Source organism: Malaclemys terrapin, chromosome 7 (genome assembly GCF_027887155.1).
Source record: "Malaclemys terrapin pileata isolate rMalTer1 chromosome 7, rMalTer1.hap1, whole genome shotgun sequence".
Classification (NCBI taxonomy): Eukaryota; Metazoa; Chordata; order Testudines; family Emydidae; genus Malaclemys; species Malaclemys terrapin.
Window position 1 is genome coordinate 1,960,871 of NC_071511.1, and position 21,552 is coordinate 1,982,422.

At 52.2% G+C, this 21,552-nt stretch overlaps 1 protein-coding gene across 1 annotated transcript in view; it reads right to left on the reverse strand.

The window, feature by feature from the left end:
- Positions 1–18,135, reverse strand: part of FAM107A (family with sequence similarity 107 member A) — a 61,311-nt gene extending 43,176 nt beyond the window's left edge. Inside the window, exon 1 of the mRNA XM_054034653.1 lies at positions 17,975–18,135. Within this exon, the coding sequence (XP_053890628.1) occupies positions 17,975–17,998 (24 nt within the window). The 5' untranslated portion in view covers positions 17,999–18,135. The remainder of the gene's footprint in view (positions 1–17,974) is intronic.
- Between the last annotated feature and the right edge of the window lie 3,417 nt (positions 18,136–21,552).

The following is a 21,552-nucleotide window of genomic DNA, read 5'->3' on the forward strand; positions in this document are numbered from 1 at the left end:
ATAGTAATGGGAATCCTTTAATGTACATAAGGAACAAGTTAATGGGAAATTCACACACTGTCCTCTGAGCACAGAGCCGGGTTGTTTGATTTTGTATACCTGATCTCACCTTGGTTTCAATACACCATAAGCATTGCTGTTTTATGCCAGTTCCCATTGTCTGGGACTCATATGCATAGCTGGGTTTGTACAGCATCTGATTAGTTTTTTTAAGCAAAGCACAAAGATAATATTACCTCTATTCCCTGCCCATAACATAGTAGATTTCACTATCATATTGCAAAGTGCTTTCCAGTATATCAAATGATTGGTGTAACATTTCATTACTGATCTTCCGACCTTTAAAAATCTGTCCTATTCCACCGGGGCTAAAGGTAGGCTCAGGGTTATAGTACTTCCGTGAGATTTAATTTCTGGCTGATGTCAGGAAAACGAACAGTGACCTAATGACTTTTCAACAACTGTGGCGAAAAATGGCAAGCTTACACAGTGAGGCCAGTCCCGAGATCTCATTACTGTACTATTATCACATTACTGCGGCTCACAGGCTGTGCTCAGAGACTATCAGACAGGTGGCCACTTTACTAGCTATTCAAGTAGAACGTTGCCAGTGCTTGGAATAGCCCTTTGTGTTATTTTATTCATAAATCAAGCACCCTTTGGTTTTTTTTCCCTGGTGGCCTTTAACGCAAATGCCCACACTGACCTGAAATACCAAGAGGTCATGCTCATTGCTCACAGGACAGGCATGGCCATCACACCATGAATCCACCCTATGAATTCATGGCCAAAGTCTGGATCGAGTATAAGTTGCTCCATACTCATATTTAACACAGGGTGGCAGGACACTGCGCGGGTCCTTAATGAGTGCTGCCTGTACTGAGCTATTGGCAGGAGACTTGTCCCCACCGCACTTTCCTCCCTAAGGCTTTCTGTGGCCTCAGGGCCTGCGCTTTTCATTTCTGGAGGGAGGGCAGGGTTCAGGTTTGGATTAGGCCTGACATGGAAGCAGATTTGGTGACCTCATCCCATTCCCCACAGACTCTCATTCGCATCCCAGCACCAGACACCAGCTCTGCACAGGGGAGTCAGCTGCCACTGCACCAGAGAAGTCCGAGCAGCTGGAAGAGGGCGTTGCAGGTCAGGATGGACCTGCATTGGAAAAGCAGGATACCTGCTTCTAACCAGTGTGATGCTTCACTTTCAGGGACAATAAATGCATCAACATAAAAAAAAGAAAAGCACGTTTCCTTAGTGAATTGTCTCTGCATTATGCAAAGGGTGTGTTGTTGGACTGATTGGCCCACTGTCATATTATGATGCTGGTGTAGTGGACAGCAGGTATGGATTTAATTCAATTTAGCTCCAGTCCAGTTGCTGGGTGTGTTCTTTGCAGTACAGACGCTCCCCGACTTACGCAAGCGTTCTGTTCCGGAACGCCTTGCGTAACTCAAATTTAACGTATCTCCGACCATGATGCACCCCTCCCACCCCCAAAACAACAACTCCTATTTCTAGCTTACGGAATTTTTTCCATAAGTGCGGATTTGCGTAAGTCGGGTCTTGCGTAACCCGGGGAACGTCTGTACTGTACCCACTTGTGTCTCTAGGCTGGGATCTGTTCCAAGCAGGGACTCCTGTCTCGCTGGTTCATTTGGATTTTACTCTTTGCACTGCTCTGGTTGCAAGTTCTGCACTAAGGAAATAACAATGGTTTTGCAGAGAGGGCCACACGTTTTAAAACACTGATGAATCAGGCCCATTTTGCCAACTGCCCCGGCAAAATATAACTGCAAAGATAAAGAAGGGAAGCTAATAGCCTCAGGGCTCAATCCAAGTGGAAAAACCCACTAGTGAATTCAATGGGAGTTAGACTCGGCCCCAATAAATGTCCAATCTCAATGCTGCGTATTGAGTCTGAAAACAAACACTACAGAGACCAGTGAGATCAAGCGTAATGTGTTGCTTTTATACAGGTCTGAACAGCAGGCTGCCTGCAAATTAACCAAAGCAATGAATAGCCGGACACAGTGTAAAACACTACCCACAGCCCAGCCAATCAGTATGCAAGGACAATTTGGGAAGCATTAGCACTGACTGTCAAATCTGACACTCCAACACAAAGACCACAAGGAAAGTCTTGGTTGGGTGCCACCTAACACAAAACAAAGCACAACATTATGCCATGCAGTACACTATGCCAAAGGACCCCCCAAATCCTCACCAGCAATGGGTCACTTTTCATCTAGTCCCTTGTGGTGCGCTGCGTGTGTAACATGTGCACACCCACACAGCCAAATTCTTGCACTGCCCTCAGTTGGCTACATTCACACCATTCAGCAGAACCTTGTTAACTGCTATTAGTGTCCCTTTCGTACCGGCCATGGAAACGCCGGGCCATTCAAGTTGCCTTGCTCTGCCCGAGTGTGTGTACTCTGTGCATTGTACCAGACACATTGAATGAAGGATGCAAATGATATTCCTGGCTACTCCGGGGAGTGTTGAGAGTTTACCTTGATGGCAGATACAAAAGGGGCCCAGAGAGATTCAAGGCTGGATTGCTGTCACACGGAGGAGAACATGGTAAGCAACACTACGGGGCCAAATAGAATTGGGCTTTGCAACAAATGACACTCATCACACAGGAACTTCACGAGTAACAATACCTAGCTCTGACATGCAGCTGGTGTTCATGCAGGGCCGGCTCCAGCGTTTTTGCCGCCCCAAGCGGCGAAACCCCCCCCCCAAAAAAACAAACAAAAAAGCCGTGATCGGCAGCACTTCGGTGGAGCTCTACCGCCGCTGCTTCTTTCTTCGGCGGCAATTCAGCGGCAGGTCCTTCCCTCCGAGAGGGACTGAGGGACCCGCCGCCAAAGAGCCAGACGTGCCGCCCTTTCTGTTGGCCGCCCCAAGCACCTGCTTGCTGCGCTGGTGCCTGGAGCCGGCCCTGGTAATCTTACCCACTATCTCTATTTTACAGATGGGGAAGCAGAGTGCTAAACGTTACCTGACTTGCTCATGGTCAGAGGACAGAGCTGCCAACAGAACCCAGCTCTTCTGACGCCCACTATGGGCCCCTTCCCACTTGACCTCACTGCCTCAGGCCTACAGGAGATGGGTCCTGGCAGAAAAAGCCAGCCTGTGTTTGGGCCAATCTCAAAGTTGGCTCTGATCAGATGTTGGGGTCTGGTTCAGCCCATTAGGGAGAGGTGGTAACTGCAGAATTTGTATCCAGGCCTAGATGTCTGGCTCCCAGCCCCAACGTTTGGGTTGTTGGGGTTTCAGCGTAGGATTTGGACACATCACCACTGGCCTGGGAATGAAAACAGGGACAGTTCCTTAAAACCCGGGACAAAGCGTGCCCTGGGCAAACACACCGCCACCCCCTGGTTCCCAGGGCCGGCTCTAGGTTTTTTGCCGCCCTAAGCTAAAAAGGCACTGATGTGGGCACAAACAAAAACCTTCTCATGTCTGAACTACCAAGACATATGGCTCCTAGACAGGCAGCCATGTGGGCGTGTCCTCCCATGCCCTTCCCCTTGCTGGTGTGTGGCACGCCCTCCGTCACCTGGCAAGCCACTCCTACAGGCCGTACGTTCTGTGGGGCAGGGACCTCCCGCTGAATGTTTTCTGTGCAGTGCCTAGCACACTTGTGGTTGCCATAAAATAATGAATCATGATCTACACTGGAGTTTAATGGGGCCAGCGGGTTTTAGCATCACCTGTACTGAAGAAGACATTTTTAGATGTCAAGGAAGCCTTCCTAGCTGAGACATTAATGCTGAATAATTCTCTGCTGCTCTTTTACAAAGAACAATTGAAGGCAGTGGCAGACATTCAGGTCTGTCTTTGTGGCTCTATGATCAGCGAAATCAAAAACCTGGATCTGAATCATCTGGACTTTGAGCAAGTTTAGCTACTGCCGAGTGTCTGAGCTTCACAACCCAGCCCATCTCGAGTCTCTCTCTAGTCCCATGTTCGACTAACGCTGATTTTAGAATGAAGTATGCTCACTGCAGCTCCTACATGACTTGGTACATGTAGAAGTAATGTTGCAAAAGCGATAGATAGAAAGTCACTGGAAAACATGGAGAAGAACATAAGAACGGCCGTACTGGGTCAGAGTAAAGGTCCATCTAGCCCAGTATCCTGTCTTCCAACAATAGCCAATGCCAGGTGCCCCAGAGGGAATGAACAGAACAGGCAATCGCCGAGTGATCCATCCTATGTCGTCCATTCACAGCTTTCGGCAGAGGAGATGCGTTAGAGATTGTTTGTGAACTTTGTGTCAGCGTTTTTATTGCTAGCTTAGCGGCTTGCCCCAGCATCCTTGGCCAACACTTCCCCTGTCCAGACTTCCATACAGTAGAAGCTGAGCAAATTGTTCACCTGACAGCCACAGTCCCACCCCAGAGGTGGCTGCATAGCAGTAGTTGGCTATGGAGAGATCACAGCAGTAAGAGCTCAAGGATCCTGTGGGGATGACAGGCCCCACAAGCACACACAAAGTATTCTTCTTATTTTGCTACTTCCTGAAGTTTCCTTGACATGTGAGTGGCTCAATCCAAATGCAAACCCCAAGGAACAAAGCCGCAGCAGCAGCCCAGCAAAGACTTGAATCAGTTTTGATTTGGGCGTCAGCGAGCTGGCACAGATCTGTCAGCCAGTGCTTTTCCCGGGCAGTGATCGCTCTGGTCACTTTCCCACTAACGACTCCACCTGCCTCTCCTACTCCGCAGACCAGCCTGCTCCCCAGCTGAGCTTTTACGGGCCTTTGTCAGTCCCAAAGGAAACAGTTTTAGGAGAAAGAGCAAAAGAAAAAACCCAGATTTTTCAGCGGTTCTGTTTTTTGTTGACTCCACACTGGGGAAGTAAATGGTTTCTGAGGCAGTGATGCTGAGCCCAGCTCCTCTGCACACCGGGGATACGAAATTCCCCTCTCCCACAGCTCCCGCGCTATTCAGTGGAATTATAGCAGCTCTGTTTGCATTTCAGACTCTCTTCGGGTGCCTTACCCTGCTGGGCGAATTTCACCCAGCAATAATACATTTGGGACTGTCTGCTTGAAAGAGCTAGAATGATTGTGCGTGTGCGTGTGCGTGTGCGTGTGTGTGTGTGTGTGTGCATGCACATGTGTGTGCACAATTGTGCAAAGAAGTCCTACAAGGAACTCTGTTCCGTGGGCCAGGGATCTGTCTAGAAATGCTTTCTGCAGCCTCCCTAACACCGCAGGTGGCATTTGGCCAAAGTGTCAGCAGAATTCAGTCCCTTTAGTTCTATTCAAATGGTCTCTTAGGGCTGGAAGACAGCAGCTCTCTCTTGCTTCCTGCCCAGTGCGCTCAGCTGTACGTCAGGGCATTTTCTGTGGGCATGTCGGAGTGACATTGAGCTTGTTCTCCCTTCCTCGACTGCGGCGGCAGCGAAAGCCCAGAGTTTGACGCCTGTCAGCAAGCTGGGCTCTTTAATTACACTCGGGCTTTCTTTGCTTCACAAACCACCGAGCTGCTTTTCTTTTTGCTCCTGCTAACAAGGCTCAAAGCTCTCGGTTCCCACAAGAAATCTGGAAAATAGCGAAGGGCCCAAGTCTCATTGGTCAAGCCCAGATTTTGACACCCACCCCCACAATTCAGGGTTGTTCAGAATAGCGGTTTGGTCTCGCTGAGCTGGAGCAGCCAGGCATTTGGGTGTGGGTCTGGTTTCGGAGTCTGAATGTCAACGACATTTGCCGGGCTGTGGCCAGGGCCGGCTCCAGGCACCAGCCCACCAAGCTTGTGCTTGGGGTGGCACCTGGAGGGGGGCGGCGCGGCGCTCCGACTCCGGCTGCCAGGGAGAGCAGAGCTGCAGCGGGCTCGCCGCTGGGGAGAGCGGAGCTGCGGTGGGCTCGCCACCCTCCCTCCGGCGCTCTGGCCGGTCAGGGAGAGCGGGCCGGAGGCCGGGCTCGGCGCCCTCCCCTGCCGCACTGGGGGGGGGGGGGGGGGGGCGGCGGGAGGCTTTTTTGCCTGGGGCGGCAAAAAAGCCAGAGCCGGCCCTGGCTGTGGCTATGGTGTCTGGCTCGGGCACATCGCTAATTACAAAAGGCAGACGGTCCAGTGTCAGAGTGTACATCTTAGCAGGGCAATCAACCCTGCAGCTGGCACAGAAACCCCAGCATGTAGGGCTAACCCACTAGCTCCGTGGTTAGGAATACGGCTCCGAACTGGCCATTTTTTGCTGCCTGTCAGAGCTGAAGTACCCTAAAGAGCAGACCCCTGGGCAGAGCGCCCCTCCTGTCACTCTGCATTGACCCCTTTGGCTGACGTACTGCTGCTGATGGGAGCCAAAGGGCGGGAGCAAGCTGCAGATGAGGGCCTGGAGGGAAGGAAAGGCTGGGGAACCTCTTTCCACCAAGTAAAGCAAAAGGCATCACTTTTTGGCCACTGCAAACCATGATTGCTAGTACTCCACAGCTCCCAACCTGTTAGCTCTGCAAGGCCAGGGCGCTGCCTTCGCCTTTGGGTATTCTGTGCAAAGGCACAAATGTGGCGCCGAGCTGACTGTGGCTGAAATTAGCCCACAGATGAGGTGGGAAAGCCTTTGGGAATGAAATTGTCCCTCTGCCTGGCTCTAGTGCTGGAAGAAAGGCAGGCTCCTCCCGGGAGCGCTTGGGCTACAACCCAGCTTGGAAAGGCTGCCGGGGTCCGAAAGAGGACACAGGAGGAAGAGGAGAAGGCAGGGGATGTGGCATCATGAACCAGGCTGCAGGGATGCCTGTGGACAGAGCTGTGTGGACATTCAGACCACAAACAGCCACTGGATTCATCCCCCAGCTCACGCCAACCTTGCCACATGCCAGGGTGGACACACTGCCCATAGTCTCCCCAGCACTGCGTGGAGAGAGCGTGAGCGCTTATCTGTGCGTCAGAGCCAACCACTCATCAACAAGCTCGCCAGTGCTAGGAGACACAAATAGGTGTTGCTTCAGCACTGGCCAGGCCAGTCGTTCTAGCGAAACTCTTCTGATGCCTGAACAGACGTGTTTATTATGGACAACGCAAGGGAAACCCCCACTCTCTGTCCTGCTCCCACAGCTGATTAGATCTTCTCTCAAAACACCAGTGCCACGAAACCCCTGGTAGTGTTTAGTGACCACCAGCCCCGCTTGCTCTGCCTTTTGGGCCTTACCATCGATGGTCCCATTGCCTGAAGGGGGGGTGTCATGCCCAGATTGCGACGCGAAGGCCGCCGCTGTTCTAGCAGGATGGGTGTGTTCCTGTGCCGAGAGGAACTCGCAGAGTCGGCAACGTCCAAACTGGGTTTTGCACAATAGCTATAAAAAAGAGCTAGGGACAATCCAAAAGTGTGGGTCCTTCCTGAGAACTCTGGCCTGAATGTCAGTGTCCCCGGCAATGCCTGGGGGCCCCCGGCCTTCACACCGCAGCACAAGTCATTTCCATCAGTCATACAGCATCTCACACTGCATGCTTTTCTGGCCAGACGAGTAACATTCTTTAAGGTCAATATAGCCTGTAAGCAGCCTTTGAAAAGCACACGGAGGGCAATTGTTCATCGGCTTACAGTGTCTCTCCCCCACAACCAGCATTTGCTGCCACCACCAGCGTTAAAACAGGGAGTTGGCACTAAGCAGCCGTTTTTCTAACAGAGTCTGTGGGAAGCTGTCCTTAGCCCGACGCTATTTCACATTTTTTATCAATGACCTGGAAGAAAACATAAAATCATCACTGCTAAAGTTTGCTGATGACACACAAATTGGGAGAGTGATAAATAATGCAGAGGACAGGTCACTCGATACCGAGTTCTTGGCAAACTGGGTACAAGTGACAATGTGCATTTTAATACGGTTAAATGTAAATGTATCCATCGAGGCAGGGCCGGCTTTAGCAAGAGTGGGGCCCGATTCCTGGGGGCGGGGCTTGCAGCAAGCCCCGCCCCCAGGGCCCGAGCCGAGCCGCGCCGCCGGGGGGCCGGGGGGACCCGAGCCGAGCCGCAGGGGGCCCCGAGCCGAGCCGCGCCGCCGGGGGGGCCCCGAGCCGAGCCGCGCCGCAGGGGGCCCCGAGCCGAGCCACGCCGCCGGGGGGGCCCCGAGCCGAGCCGCGCCGCAGGGGGGGCCCCGAGCCCAGCCGCGCCGCCGGGGGGGGAGGGCCCCGAGCCGAGCCGCGCCACCGGGGGGCCGGGGGGGACCCGAGCCGAGCCGCGGGGGGCCCCGAGCCGAGCCGCGGGGGGCCGGGGGGGCCCCAAGCCCAGCCGCGCTGCAGGGGGGCCGGGGGGGCCCCGAGCCCAGCCACACCGCAGGGGGGCCGGGGGGGCCCCGAGCCGAGCCGCGCCGCCGGGGGGGGGGGGCCCCGAGCCGAGCCGAGCCGCGCCACCAGGGGGAGGGACCCGAGCCGAGCCGCGCCGCCGGGGGGGGGCCCCAAGCCCAGCCGCGCCGCAGGGGGGCCGGGGGGGCCCCGAGCCGCGCTGCAGGGGGGCCGGGGGGGCCCGAGCCGAGCCGCGGGGGGGGATGGGGGGGCCCGAGCCGCGGGGACCGGGCCAGAGCCGGGCCACAGGGGCCGTGCTGGGGCCTGCGGGAACGGGCCGCGCCTCCCCGGAGCCCCTCTCTCGCCCACACCCCAGCTTACCTCGTGCTGCCGGCCGGCCCGCCCCTGCTGCTTAGTCTCAGACTTCGCGGGAAGCAGGGGAGGGGGCAGGGCATGCAGGGCAGGGGAGGAGGGGGAAGTGGGCGGGGTGAACAGCTGCAGCGCGGGGCCCTCTTGGCGCGGGGCCCAATTCAGCCGAATCGGCTGAATCGGCCTAAAGCCGGCCCTGCATCTAGGAATAAAGACTGAAGGTCACACTTACAGGATGGGGGAGTCTAGCCTGGGAAGCAGCGACTCTGACAGAGATTTGGGAGTCATGGTGGATAATCAGCTCACAGTGCAATGCTGTGGCCGAAGGGCTAATGCGATCCTTGGATACATAAAGAGGGGAATCTCAAATAGGAGCAGAGAGGTTATTTCACTCCTGTATTTGGCAGTGGCGGGCCTGCTGCTGGAATCCTGTGTCCAGTTCTGGTGCCCACAGTTCAAGAAGGATGCTGATAAGTTGGAGAGGGCTCAGAGAAGAGCTACGAGAATGATGAAAGGATTAGAAAACCTGCCTTATAGTGATAAACTACATAGATTGAGCTCCGTGAGTCTAACAAAGAGAATGTTAAGGGGTGATTTGATCACAGCCTAGAAGGGATCACAAGGAACAAATATTTAATTAATGAGCTCTTCAGTCTAGCGGTGAAAGGTCTGACTGGATCCAATGGCTGGAAGTTGAAGCTAGACAAAGTCACACTGGAAATAAGGTGTTGGTTTGTAACAGTGAGGGTCATTAACCACTGGAACAATTGCTCAGGGGTTGTGGTGGATTCTCACATTTTGAAATCCAGATGGGCTGTTTGCCTAGATCTGCTCTAGGGGTCACTGCGGGGCCGGTCTCTGCCCCGTGCGATACAGGAGGTCAGACTACATGATCACAACGGTCCCTTCTGGCCATGGGGTCTCTGAATCTAAGCAAATGCTCTTTCCCCCTTGCTCTATCCTCCTCCCGTGCAGATGCTCCTGCCTTCCCCGACATCTCTGCCTTGGAGCACAGACCTCAGCTTCCAGCCAGTGAGTTTTGCTCTGCCTTTCAGAACTGGCGGTTCCAGTTTAATTGGGATTATTGACTAACGTGGGGATAGTTGTATGTTCACATAAATACATTTGGGGCATATCCTCAGCTGCTGCAAATCTGCACAAGCTCCACTGATGTAAATAGAACGACCCTGATTTATAGCAGCTGGGGATCTGGCCCGTTCCGTTCCATTTTCCCGTTTGATTCCCGAGGCTCTTCTTGCTATCGGTTGTTGCTTTCCAGCTGATGCCGGCGGAGGCTGATGAGCTTTAGAAGGAAGGAAATGGGAACTGAGCTGGGGAACGAACAGAACAGTCTTTGAGTAATCACATCTGGGACCCCGGGTCCATTTCTTCCCTTTAAATGGAAGTTCCCGGATCTATAGCGCTGGTGGAATCACACTCCGGCTCTCGGCGCGGCTGGCTGGCATGACATGCTAATCCCCCGGAAATTGGAGTTCTTTCTTCCTTGCACTCTGCCTTGCAGTCAATGAACGGGCCCGTTTCTGGCTCGCATGATAAAGCTCTTCTCTGTCCTGCCAGCCACAAACACTGCTGCTCTTGTTTGCCTTTGCTCTGCACTTCTCTGTCCAAAAGCAGGGCCCAGCATTCGAATGGGCAGGACAAGAGTTTCCAAAAGCTCCAAGGGAGAGAAGCGGCTTTTGGTCAATGTGAATTTTCCATTTAGTGACACAGATTTTCCCTTTAAACTTCCCCTTAGCATTTAAGAGCTCTGCTCTCTGCCAGCTTCTTGCCGTTTCACAGCTGGCACTGTTCAAGAGAAAGGGTCAAACTCTTCCCTGGTGTAAACTCCACTGGAACAAATGGAATTATACCAGGTGCTGCTTTGACCCAATGTCCAGTCTGTGGCAAACAGAGGCTCATTAACAATATGCCCTTCAGAAAACGAAGCCTTTGTTTTAGGGTTGGTTGGGCTAGAATGCTTGAGGTTGTGCCTGTGTTCAGATGCTGATCCACATGTGAAGCTTGGAAGAGAATTCCCCTGTTCAGCTGTCTGGTGACACTGATAAAAATGGCATCACTGCCTGCTGCTATATTGAGAACTGGAGGAAGAAGAACCAAAAGAAACCCAACTTCTACTTAGTTCTTTACTTGCTACCCTTGCTGTGCCAGTGGCAGAATCAACAGGCAGATGCTTATAATCTGGGACAACCTTACAATGGATAAAATGACTAGCTTTGACAGAGACACCGCTTATGAATATATAGCCAATGGCTTTACTCTATTACCTACACCAAAGCCAATGAAAAGGGCAAAGGACCTGTTATTTATCGATGCACCGTTCTCCTGTTAGAGGAGAGGTACAGCATAAGTAATATTAGCCCCTTTCCTTCTAGGGATTTTATTCCAGGACGTAGCTTGTATTTTAAAATTGAAATATTGACTTTTGTAGCATTCGTCACCTTTGCAGGATGAATCATCTGGTTTGGGGAAATGATCGTGCTTGCAACGAATGTATGGCTAACCATATTTTATTTGAAATTGCAGGAAGCAGGATCATTTTGAAACAACAGGTCTATTTTATCTTGTCTTTATTTTATCTTTTATCTATCTTGTGTTTGCGTCGATGGGAGCTGCAGGGAAAATCAAGGCACAGTTTCATTTCTTGGGGAGCTTCCTTTATATGTGGGAGGGGGAGGTAGGTAAAAATCTGAAGAAATTAGTAGGAAGAGCTCACTCTTCTCCAAAGCTTCTTAAATAGAAAAGAGCTGAAGTATGCAACTTTCTTTAACTTCTGTAGAGCTGCAGTGTGATCTCACCAATAGCCTGATGTACCATGTCAATTGAAAGGGATGGAATGTAAGGTTGACCAGAGGTACAGTTATACTACGACTGGCATAGCGCATGGTATTATACTTTTACTGCTGTAACAGTAGTTACACTAAATCAGGAGTAGCACATCCCTCCAGAGATTACAGGCTATCACTCAGTACAGAAAGGTTACCTGCTGCTTTGCTTTCACTTCCTATGGACTTGGGGCCTGGTGACAACCAGTTTCCCATACCAGTGGCTGATGTCACCATCACTGGACTGTGTCGTCGTCTGTGGATAAGTGGAACTGACAGAATGAGTTGATTACAAGAGTGAAAAGCACCTGGGCTTTAAAGAGAAGAGTTGGTCAGGAAGGGGCAGCGAGAGCTGCCTGGAAGGCCAGAGATCAAGAGACTGCAGGAGGTCCCTGAAGGAAGCTGTAGGTGGTTCCTGGTGGAAGGCAGAAGATGAGAGGGCTGAAGGCAGGAGAGCAGCTGAGGGAGTTGCCTCCTGGTATTCAAGTTGGAGAGCCAGAGCAAAGGGCCAGAGAAGGCAGAAGGCAAGGGGCAGTGGATAGGGAGGCCACTCGTCTCTTTTGATACTGGCCTGGCCTCTCTCTGGTGGGTTTGTCCCCTGTCCAGTCCTAGGAGAAAACCAGAGGTGGTTTTATCCAGTAGCGGATGGGCGGCACCATTCTGAAGAGGGCGCCACTCCACCCCTCTGTCCTAACCTTGCCCGCTTCATGCAGCTCAGGCTGGTGGCGCCAGGGCACTCTAGAAAATGGCATCCCCCATGTGGCAGGACCTTGCACATGCCAGGCATGTGAGGTCACGCTGGCGGGGGCAGGCCCATGCCGTTCCTGGAAGTGCGGGAATGTCCGATGTTCTGGGAATGTGTGAGCAGTGGAGGAGCTTACCCACTGGCAGCTGAGTGCTGGGAGCTGGAAAAGGGGGCTGATATGGGTGCTCCCTTGGTGAGGCAGAACTCCCAGCAGAGAGGATGTGGGGGTTCCTGCTGGGAAGAGCGGGGTTACAGTCTAGTTGTGCGGGCTGGGTGGCTGTCTTGCTGAAAGGTCCAAAGAAGAATCTGGGTGTGGTGGAAGACGCGGGCACATGGTACATGCTAGGTCAGTGGACTAGACAATGTGAGATATTAAGGACTATATACATTGGCGACTATGGAGAAGTGGACCTAGTCTAGGGCTTTTGTTATGGAATATTTGAACTATGTTTTGGTAATAAACTGTCCCAAAGGAGGGAATTGTTGAGGCAAGAAAGCCTGTGTGACGTTAATGGGGACTCTGAAGGAGGGAATTTGAGGCCAGCATGCCTGTTCTGCCACTGGAGGGCACTGCAGGTGGGCTCGCCCTATGACAGACTAGAAATACTGACAGGCCAAGTAGGAGAGCACCATGGCAGTTCATAAAGAACTGAGTGACACGGGCTGACTTCACGGCTTTGGCGGAGTTTTCAGTTCCAGCTGCTATTTCCAGTTTAACACTCTTGACCTATGGCCTATCTTCAGGCTCCCGTTCCCAGAGAGGCCAGACCCTTCCCCTTGACTATAACTAAACCTCTCCACAGGGAGAATTTAAAACAGACGATCAGGCTGGTGCAGCATGCTTCATTTGCTTACGCAACCCCCCGGTCATTGTCTGAAGGCCTTCTTCCTAAATCATTGGACTGCTGCCTTCAGTAGTTCATATCCACAAGCCACGCTCCCGGCTGCAAGGGAAGATGAGCTGACACCAGGGTATGTCTTTGCAGTGTTGTGGAAGCCTGACATTCCGGAGAATGTGTGTGGCCAGAACCGTCACTGAGAAGGTGGCCGGCTCTGCCAGCGAAGCTTGAGGCCAGCATTGCTAACGTGTTAAATGTGCAGGTGAGCAAGAGGTGCAAGGAAACCCCGGACACAACAGCAGAGACATGAAAGAGCAATTCCACGTCCCTCCCATGGCTCTACCTGCGGTCTCTCCTCAGAACTGCAAATCAGTCTCTGGAGTCACTCCCAGACAGGGCCGGAGAGCTAGATTAGCTTAGGTTGTTGATCTGCTCTAAATCTAATAACCCCCCATTGCCTTTACTCCCCTCTATCTCACTGATGACGGCGGAATCTGTGCTTTGCAAAGCACTGGGCAGAGGGCCTGGCCCTGAGGCCTTTTCACCCTGATCTCCCCCTTCCTGCCCTCGGCCGTGTTCTGCGCCTCCTGTTGCATCTTGTCCCTGTTTCAGCCCCGATCTTGCAGTTGCTGGTGTGGATCTGTGCGGAGCTGGTGTCCCCACATGAGGCAGCGATGGTGAAGCAGCTGCAGCCCTAGAAGCTCCCTGTGGATATGCCAGCACTCTTTGCTAAGCCCTATTGTTCTGCTGATGTCCTGTACATCACAATCCACTTATTTTAATCCCTCGGCGCTGCTGTTCTGTTCTAAATCTGAAAGGTGTGAAGCTGGGACAGTTCCTGACTTCAGCCCTAGCTTGGGTGTGACGTACGTGTAGCCCCTCACCGGCACTTCCTGGGCCTGGGCCTGGCTGAGGGAACCCATCCCTTCTGCAGCAGCGTGTTCAATGCAGCTCTTAATGACGCCTGTGAGGGCTTGGACAAAACCGCCACGCAGTTTCTGTTAACACAACCTGGCCAGGACCGGCAGGTACAGCTAGGGGAGGAGGAGCTCACACAGGGGATGTCATACCTGGGCAGAGCAGACGCAGCTGGTTCAGAGGGACCAGTGCTAACGCTTCACTGGGCAGTAACGCTCCTCCCACACAGCACCAACGTGCCAGGATGGACAATTCCTCCCTGACTCTCACAGGCGATCAGCTCGCTCTTTGTGCTGGCCCTAGTCCCCCTTGTGCCTTTCGTGTGTGGCGACAGATGTCTTTCCTTGGGGTCCACAAACACTGCTAACCTCTTGGCGTGGCTCCCGCTGCGGGCCTCAGCGTAGGCTTCCACCCAGGCTGTCCGCGTCACAGATCCCCTGGTTCTCATGGTCTGAGACAAGGAGCACAGGCTACGGCCCAAGTCCTGGGCTGCAGCCAGGAGCACACAGTACTGTTCACGAGGTCCCTGTGCACAGGGCCGGTCCACCCGTGTAAATCAGAGCCGGAGAGGAGGGTGAGGTGGTTAAGAGACTGGACTGGGACTCAAGCCAGAATCCCAATTCCCACCTCTGCCACAGACACCCTGTGTGTCCCTGAGCAAGTCACTTCTCCTCTCTGGCTCACTTTCCCCAGCTATAACATGGGACGGCTGAAGTCCCTGCCTCACAGGACGGCTGGGAGGCTGAATCCAGCAGCGCGGGCATGGGGCTCAGATACTGCAGGGATGGATGAAAGTCCTACCTACATAACCAGGGCCAAACTTCGCCACAAAGCAAACGACTGGGGCTAGCTGGCAGGACGCACAAAGGGCTGTCAATGGGGCGTCGCTATATCCTGGCCACACCTCGATACTGTCTGCAGAGAGGCATGGCATACAGGGGCTGCTACGCCGGCCCTGGGCCAGTCATCTGATAGCTGGCTAGGCCTCTCCCTTGTCCTTTGTTCCTCTGTTTTCCGGGCCGAGCTAGTCACTAGACATTGCGGCAGCCGTGTTAAATCCGGCTCTCCTCCTTCGCTTGTATGTATCAGGCGAAACTTTATCTGAACACACGCAGGGAGTCTGTAAATGCCTGCGAAGGACGCCAGAGAAAGGAGGTCGGCACTCGGGAACCCCTGATTACAGCCCCTCAGCCAGGCTAGCTTCTGCTCGGGCACATAGACGTTAACTCAGTGCTGGAGAAACGCACAACCTAACCGTACCTAGGAAACAGGAGAAAAGGGGCTTTCCCTTCCACCGCCATCAGATTCATTCTAGACAATAAAAAATGGACCCACAAGTCATTAGTCTCTAACGGCTCTTCCTGCTTAACGGCCACTACCCAGGGCCACATTCTTTTGTCTAACCAGGCAACGTTGTGGTTGTTGAAATGCAAGTGAAATCTCTGACCTTGTTTGTACCCACCCAAGTCAAGTCGTCTCCAAACCAGCATCTTTCAGAAGCGTGTCAGAGCCAAGCCTGCTGTACTGGAAACGCTCGTTTTTTGTGGGCCTTGCTATCCACCAGCTACAGTGCAGGGGTTATGGAGGCGATTGGGGGGGACTGGCCCCATGGCAGCACTCGTGAGGGGGATTTTATCGTTAAATTACCTTGTCCCCACTCAGCTCCTAGCGCACGGCTTGGTGTAACATAGAAGGCATTGAAGCGCGTCTCAGGGGTCTTTGGTACAAATTCAGCCCTCCATCCCACAGACTTCGGGTACATCATCATTCAAGCCAGGTGCAAACTCCCACTCCAGGAGACATCCCTGATGGAGCTAGAAGAACAGCCGCGGGGGCTTGAGCAGCAGGAGGGGCTCCGATGGTATCATGGTTGGCGTGGCTATCCCCTCCCAGCACCATGGCTCCCCTCAATCAGAGCTAACACAGGTATGTCTCCGCGAGCAGGAAGTTCCACTGTGCAGCTCGAATGCAGCTATACTCTGTGTCACAGCGGCGGAGCGTATGGGATAGGTTAGGAAAAGGCTAATTTATGGAAGTTTGCAGATGACACAAAAATTGAGGGAGTGGTAAATAATGCAGAGGACAGGTCACTGCTTCAGAGTGATCTAGCTCGCTTGGTAAACTGGGCGCAAGCAAGCAACGTGTGTTTTAATACAGCTAAATGTAAACGTCAGTCGTACATACACGATGGGGGACTCTACCAGGGAAAGCTCGGAAAAAGATTTGGGGATCATGCTGGATAATCAGCTGACCATGAGCTGCGGGTGTGATGCTGAGGGCAAAAGGGCTAATGTGCATAAACAGGGGAATCTCGAGTAGGAGCAGAGAGGTTATTTTGCCTCTGTGTTTGGCACAGGTGCGACCACTGCTGGAATCCTGTGTCCAGTTCTGGTGCCCACAATTCAAGAAGGATGCTGATAAATCGGAGAGGGGTCAGAGAAAAGCCATGAGAATGATGAAAGGATTAGAAAATTTGCCTTATAGTGAGAGACTCAATGAGCTCCATCTATGTAACTGAAGAAAGAGAAGGATAAGGCATGACTTGATCACAGTCTATAAGTGCCTATGCAGGGAAGAAATATTTAATAATGGGCTCTTCAGTCTAGCAGAGGAAGGTTTAGCCAGATCCAATGGTTGGCAGTTGAAGCTAGACAATTCAGTGAAGGTCATGAACCATGGGCACCGTTCCCCGAGGGTTGTGGTGGAATCTCCATCACTGGCAGTTCTGAAATCGAGCTGGGACGTTTTCCGAGACGCTCTGCTGCAGGGTTGTTTTGGGGCAGGTCTCTGGCCGGTGTTATACGGGGAATCAGGCAGATGATCACAACGGTCCCTTCTGGCCTTGGAATCTATGAATCTGTAATTGCTGCTGCCTTTATTCTCTGCCAGTGGCATTTGATGCTGACTGTGCCCTTAGTGGGAAGGGGAGTTAATGGGAGACGAGAAAGGGAGAAAAACAAACACGTCCTCCTGGCAGATGAGGGGAGGGAGAGACCTCAGCTGAGTTTCATTGACAGAGGAATCCGGCCTTGCATACTTGGTGGCGAGTGAGCTGTGAACAATTTACAGGGCAAGAAATATTTCTGAGAACCAGTCATGCTTTTGCCCAGTGAATACATTCTGGGAAATTCTGAGCTGCTTGCAGGTGATTCTCGAACAGACAAGAGGCTACATTAAAGAACTGATTTGCGATGAATATTTGCTCAGCTGTAGCCTCTAACATGTTTTCTCAAGGTGGAGGATCATTTCTGATCAGAAACGTGAAGGCAGGCATGCCAAACCGGCCAGAGAGGAATGCTTTTTACTACAGGGGAATAAGTTCACATTTTATTTACACTAATCAAATGAAAAAACAATGCAGTGAGCTGCTCCTAGTGACGCAAGACGCCAGGCTGCTGAGTTTAGCAAGTAGAACAATCCCAAGAGGTCTCCTTCGCTTCTGGCACTGGCTTGCTGATGGACCCCTGGAATCATGCTGTAGATCTAGAGAGAATGCAATTGACAGACCTGCACACCCATTCACTTTACACATCTCCCCAATGCGCCAGAAAGCAAAATGCTGCCCTGCTTTTAACGTCGCTTAGAACTGTCACAAGTGAAGTCGGTAAAACCCTGCTGACCTTGCCTGACAAGATTAAAAACATCAGATATGTGAGTGAACATTGTCATTGGCAGTGACTGCAAAAACTAAGCCTGGTTTGTGGGTGTGTGTGTGTGCGTGTGTGCAGCTCTCCAGCTTCCGGACATATCACTGTTCAGCCCCACCCCACGCTCCTCATTGGCCCTAGAGAGCTCCCTAAAGGAAGGCCAATTATCAATCTGATCAGATCGAATGACTTCATTCAGCTGACAGCGTTTGACACCTGTGTCCACACCAGCCGCTCCTTGTCTCTAACCCACCACTGAACTCCTGAAAGGATTGGGCAGTGCACAAAGGGGTTAATCAGAGCTACATGTGAGCAGACAAGGGTCATCTCTTCAAAGGCACCAATGCTTAAGCATCAAAGAATAAAGGCATCCCATTACCTTTTTCCCGTGAGCTGCTCCCATAGTACACGTTCAGTGTCCAGAAAGCCTCCCCCAAATCTCCGGCAGTCCCTCCGAATTGTCCAATTGGCTTGCGCTTGCGGGGAGTCGCAGGCTCTGTGTTGTTCTGTGGTGTTGTCCACACAATCTGTGGAGAGGCATGGGCTCACGGCTCCTGGCTCCCTGACAGCTCCAGTTTATTCCACAGAGCAACGCAGGCAAAAATCAGCAGGATCTTAAAGGAGATGAGCATCGAAGTTTTCCTTTGACTTCTTCTCCCGCCACGTAAAGAACTCACTTCTGTATACCTAATGTCCGACTTGCACCCAGGGTCTGCCCAGGCACAAAGGCGGCTTTCATCCTGTAGATGCCTGGCTTCTAAGCTGGGTTCCTTACTCTGAAAGGCTGTGGAAGATTATAGTAATTGTACTTGACAGACCAAGATGTCACAGAATGCAGAGCTGATCTGGGAAAGAATTCGACCTGCTGGGCTCGGCTGGGCCCTAGCACTAGGAGCTCCTTGTTTGCTCGTGGATTTGTGCCATCCTCTCTAGCCATTTGTCTTGCACGGCGCGATGGCTTGGCGGAGACGCCTTGAAAAATAAGCCCATTTCCCCACTTCTCCGAGAAAGAATGCAGGCTTATTATTCAGCTGCTAGGCTATGGCTCCGGCACTCCCGATCAGGCAGCACTTCAACTTCTGCAAGTGCTCACAAACAAGCATCTTAAACAAAGATGTTACATAACGTGACGTGTGTGTGTGGCTTAGCCCCAGTGGGTCCCCCCGCCGAACTGCACCGGGCAAAGGCCTTGTCCTACACGCTTGCTCCGGCTGCACGGGAGTTCTGCCCAGCTAAATCAGCACCCAGGGCCAATCCAGGGGGGTGCTGAACACCCTCTGTTTCTGTTAAAGTCTGTGTGAGATGGGGGGGCTCAGTTCCACTCCGGAGACTTGTCAATGAGCTTTAATAAACTCACCAGGGAAGATCTCAGTCATAAAGAATCCTAGTGACGGGAGGCCATGGGGCACCCCCCTACCCCTTTTGCAGCTACCAAGCCAAATGTTTTTGTAAAAAAGGTGACTCGAGTGACTGGCTCCTAAGGCCCCGGGGAGGCCCCTAAAGAAATGGGTAGATTTTACAAAGTGCTGGGTGATCACTAGAGTCCAGTGCCTCCAGGGGGAGCTGCTTTGCTCACAGCACTGCTGAAAATCTGCCTGCTCCTCGGGCTGCCGAAATATGGATTTAGGAGCCTGACTTTAAAGCCCCAGTTTTTTGACCTGCCTGACTGATTGCTCAGTCGCAGAATCCAACGTAGAGTCTCCGTACAGTGCCTGAAACATGAGGGCCCCTTGGAAAACCTTCCCATCCAACCAGCACAACCCCAGTGCTGACGGCAGGGCTGAATAGAATTTTTATGAGACACTGTGGCTGTGTGGGAAATATTTACAGCTTGAATTTTATCCGCCCTAGCATGGAGTCCCTGCTTGCTGATGGGAAGTAAACCAGCTGGCCTATCGACACTGGCAAGGCACGAAGCGGGTGTTAGTTGCAAAGCTACGGCGGTGGTTATACGGACCGTGTTTCTCAGCGCTGACACGGGGGGTGCATGAGCACTTGGCTTTAACAGCAGTGTTTTTACAGCACAGTTGAGGACCTATTTGTGAGAAATCACGACTTCCTGAAACGTATTGTAAAAGCACGGAGGGCTCTTGGTACGTGGGTAAACGCCAGGCAGGCGCCTGACGGTTTAAATATTTTCATGAGTCTCTCTCTGCTTTTGCAATAACCTTCGAAAGTTATTAAAGGGAATTTTGCTTTTATTTGTATTTAAGAAAAGAAACTGCAGCTTCCTTTTCCTAATTGTTTTCAGGGTTAGGGGATGTAGGGTTTGAAGCGGAGGCCAAAGGCCCAGGCTCACGAGTGCGCCCCCTGCGCTAGGTTGTTAAGAAGGGGATTCGGTATTTTGCATTGATCTGTGGCCCTTTATTCTTTTTGCTTGGCCTAGGCCTCTTTTCCAGGCAACAGAAAGAGCGTCTCTGTAATGTAACAAAATTGCCTTAATTCTGTGTGATTGAGCATCAGCAAACCCAGGAATGCCGCAGAGCCGCCTGCAGGAAAGCATACGCCAGGCTGTAGACATGCTGCATGGCCGTCTCCGAAAAGCCCACAGAGTGCCTGATTTTTTCCTCTCTTATGGACATCAGTTACACATCTGAATGCTCAGCACGCCTGACAATTAGACCACAGGTGTTTCTCACTGGGCACCTAGGAAATGAGACACACACACAGTGGAAAATGCTGGTTTAAGTGACTTGCCCAATTTCAACAGGAACATATGGCAGAGCCAGGGGTAGACCCCACTTCTCATGGGTCACACTCAACTATCTTATCTACTAGAACAGACCTTCCCTTCCTGCAGTCATAAGAACGGCCAGTAACCTGTCTTCCGATAGTGGCAAATGCCAGGTGCCCCAGAGGGAATGAACAGAACAGGGAATCATCAAGTGATCCATCCCCTGTCGCCCATTCCCAGCTTCTGGCAAACAGAGGCTGGGACACTTCAGAGCATGGTTTTGCACCCTGCCCATCCTGGCCAATAGCCATTGATGGACCTACCCTCTATGAAAGTATCTAGTTCTTTTCTGAACCCTGTTATAATCTTGGCCTTCACAACATCCTCTGACAAGGAGTTCCACAGGTTGACTGTGGGTTGTGTGAAGAAATACTTCTTTTTGTTTGTTTTAAATCTGCTGCCTATTAATTTCATTTGGTGACCCCTAGTTCTTGTGTTACCAGAAGGAGTAAATAACACTTCTTTATTTACTTTATCTACACCAGTCATGATTTTATAGACCTTAGTCATATCTCCCTTTAGTCGTCTCTTTTCCAAGCTGAAAAGTCCCAGTCTTATTAATCTCTCCTCATGTGGAAGCTGTTCCATCCCCCTAATCACGTTTGTTGCCCTTTTCTGAATCTTTTCCAATTCCAATATATCTTTTTTGAGATGGGGCAACTATATCTGCACACAGTATTCATGGATTTACATAGAGGCAATATGATATTTTCTGTCTTATTATCTCTCCCTTTCGTAATGATTCCCAACATTCTGTTCGCTTTTTTGACACCACTGCACACTGAGTGGATGTTTCCAGAGAACTACTCACAGTGACGCCAAGATCTCTTTCTTGAGTGGTAACAGCTAATTTAGACCCCGTCATTTTGTATGTATAATTGGGATTATGTTTACCAATGTGCATTGCTTCACATTTATCAACACTGAATTTCATCTGCTGGCCCTGGAGTCCCGCTCGTCCACTGGCCCCGGGGGCTCTGCTGCCGGCCCTGGAGTCCCGCTCGGCTGCTGGCCCGCCTGTGCGGTCCCGGCCTCCGGGGCCCTGGGGCTCTGCTGCCAGCCCCAGGGTCCCGCCCGCCGACCCTGTGCCCGGGGGCTCCACTGCCAGCCCCAGGGTCCTGCTCGGCCACTGGCCCCCCCCCCGGCCCCCCCCCCGTGGGCCCAGCCTCCGCTGCCTTACCCCTGTCCATGCCCCCCTCTCCCAGAGCCACATCCCTGCTCCT